At 61.8% G+C, this 2,512-nt stretch overlaps 1 protein-coding gene across 2 annotated transcripts in view; it reads left to right on the top strand.

The window, feature by feature from the left end:
- Positions 1-2,512, top strand: part of RBM19 (RNA binding motif protein 19) — a 91,807-nt gene that overhangs the window by 11,054 nt on the left and 78,241 nt on the right. For both annotated transcript variants that reach the window (XM_015567371.1, XM_015567372.1), the window contains exons 12-14: positions 793-914; positions 1,346-1,442; positions 1,759-1,869. In XM_015567371.1, the coding sequence (XP_015422857.1) occupies positions 793-914; positions 1,346-1,442; positions 1,759-1,869 (330 nt within the window). The remainder of the gene's footprint in view (positions 1-792; positions 915-1,345; positions 1,443-1,758; positions 1,870-2,512) is intronic.

Here is a 2,512-nt window from a genome sequence, read left to right as displayed (position 1 = left end):
GACCGGAATCGAACCCGGGACCCTTGAGTCCGCAGGCCGATGCTCTATCCACTGAGCCAAACTGGTTAGGGCACACACACCCCCATTTCTAAGAAAGCATATTAGTGGCCTGGGGAGCTGTCCTTGCACCCGCCCAGAGGTCAGCACCCTGAGGGTTGGGCAGCTCTGGTTCCACTGAACCGTCAGCACCTGGGACAGCGCCTGGCACCTAGCGGGCACCCCCAGAGGGTTTGCTGAATGAATGTATATGCTCTCCTTCTGGAGAAATGGCACTTGGAAGAGGAAGAAGGAAGGAAGGAGTTGGGCGCCGTCATGTTAAATGGCCACAGTGGAGTGTAAGGCGCTCTTGTCTTTTTTCCCAGCGCCTCCAAGTAAGGTGCTCAGTGTGCACCCCCAGCCCAGGCTCCTGTCCCCTCTTCCCTTCTTTCCATTCGTGCCTGCATAGTGCAGTGATCTCCCTGCGGCTCCGGACCAGACCTCCCGTGCAGGCCCTACGTGTGCAGGGGCAGGATGGGCCCTGGCCTCGGGGTGGGGGGTGGGTGGCACTTACAAGCTGACCAGTCTCCCTCGTGAGGCTGTCACATGGCCTCCGTCCCAGTGTCAGGCCCCCGGGGCCCGTGGCCAGGTCCCCATTCTGGGTCGAGGGTAACCACATGGTCGTTCGACCTGAGGCCATTCTGAGAGGGTTTCAGCACCGCGTGCTGCCGCCTGCTCAGGGAGGCTGCTATCGTGGGGAGGATGGGGAGGCACCTGACCCCTCCCCCCTGACTCCCTGCCCCCCACCCCCTCTAGGGCAGGATGCTCCATGTCTTACCATCCACCATCAAGAAGGAAGCCAGCGAGGATGCCAGCGCCCCGGGATCGTCCTCTTACAAGAAGAAGAAAGAGGCCAAAGACAAAGCCAACAGCTCCAGGTTCTTACACGCGCGGCCGCGGGCCCTGGCCAGGCTCCTGCTCCCTCGCCCCCTTTTCCCCAGCTGCCAGCTGCTGCGGGGCTCTGGCTCCTTGGGGGGTCCAGCCTCGCCATAACCTTGCTGAGCCCGTTTCTCACCTGCAGAACGGGAGAACCGTGGTGCTTAGCTGTGCGGAGTCCTGGGGGTTAAACAGGTTGACAGGCAGAGCTTAGTCCCTGGCACAGAGCGGCTGCCTGACAAGTGAGGGTTGTTCATGTCATCGTCGCCGTCCTCGTCCGCAGGCCCTGGGGGGTGGCCCACACCAGGGAAGCTGGGGGAGAGAGGCTTTGGGGTTCAGAACAGCAGGCCGAGGGCTCATTTCTCAGAGGTTTTGCATCTGAAACAATATTCCCGTTGCTGCTCTGTGGTCTGACGTCCCTCTCCTGCCTCAGCTCTCACAACTGGAACATGCTGTTCATGGGCCCCAATGCAGTGGCTGACGCCATCGCACAGAAGTACAGCGCCACCAAGAGCCAAGTGTTTGACCATGTGAGTGAGCGTCCCGCCTGATGTCCCCGGCTGTGGGCCAGATGTGAGGGCCCAGGGCCAGGAGGGGCATCATGCTGGGTCACCTGGGAGGGGGCCTCTGCTGCTGCATCGTGGTCAGCCTGGGCCCCTCGACCCTGGCTCCTGCGGGGTTGTGTGGAGCCACCCTGAGAGGTGACAGCCAGAGCCAACCGGTCAGGGGGTCGGGTAGGGCATCAGGGGGCCCTCTCCCTCCAGGCCTTCCTCTCGGGCTGTGGGACACGGGAGGCTGCTCGTCACCTGCCCGACAGCCACCAGGCCTCTTGCTTCCCTCCCACAGGAGACCAAGGGCAGTGTGGCCGTGCGCGTGGCCCTCGGGGAGACCCAGCTTGTGCAGGAAGTGCGGCGCTTCCTCCTGGACAACGGGGTCAGCCTGGACTCCTTCAGCCAGGTGGGTGCGCACCGGCTCGGCGCGGCCGCCGGCCACGGGGAGCTGGGAGCTGGGAGCTGGGCTGGGTTCAGGTTGGCGGCGTGGCAATGGGTTTGAGGACCCGGCCTGTTGAGGGTGACGTTTGCCATTAATTTTTAGTCTCCAAAGATAAGAAAATCACACGGGTTCAGACAAGGCGCCTCTCTGACTGGATGGTGTCTCTCAGAGGCCTATGCAAGAGGGCTACCTTGTAACCTTCATGCAGACCAGGGGGCCCAAACATCCCCGCCCCCCAGCTCCTTTCTAAGAGCAGCTGCTGTCTATCTGGTGGGCCACCCTTGAACCGAGTAGGGGAGCAGTCACCTCCACGTGCTCCCTCCACCAGGTGGGGTTCTCCGGGTTATGGCTGATTAAGTGTCAGGGGCCCAGTGAGCACCTAACACCCTCATCAAGATCCCCCTTCATTCTACAGACAAGGAAACTGAGGCCCTGAGGGTGGGGGCTGTCTTAAAGGTCCAACAGAAAGACTGTGGCAGGATCCTGAGCTCAGTCTCAGCTTCCGCCTTCCAAACAGCAGCTTCCTGAGGTTCACCTGCCTTAGACCTGACCTGAGAGGGCGGCCAGGATGGAAGGATGGGCGGATAGCTGAGTGGGTGGAAAGTGG

Source organism: Myotis davidii, unplaced genomic scaffold (genome assembly GCF_000327345.1).
Source record: "Myotis davidii unplaced genomic scaffold, ASM32734v1 scaffold223, whole genome shotgun sequence".
Taxonomy (NCBI): domain Eukaryota; kingdom Metazoa; phylum Chordata; class Mammalia; order Chiroptera; family Vespertilionidae; genus Myotis; species Myotis davidii.
Note: the sequence above shows the minus strand (reverse complement) of the source record. Positions and strands in the feature narration are given on the sequence as shown.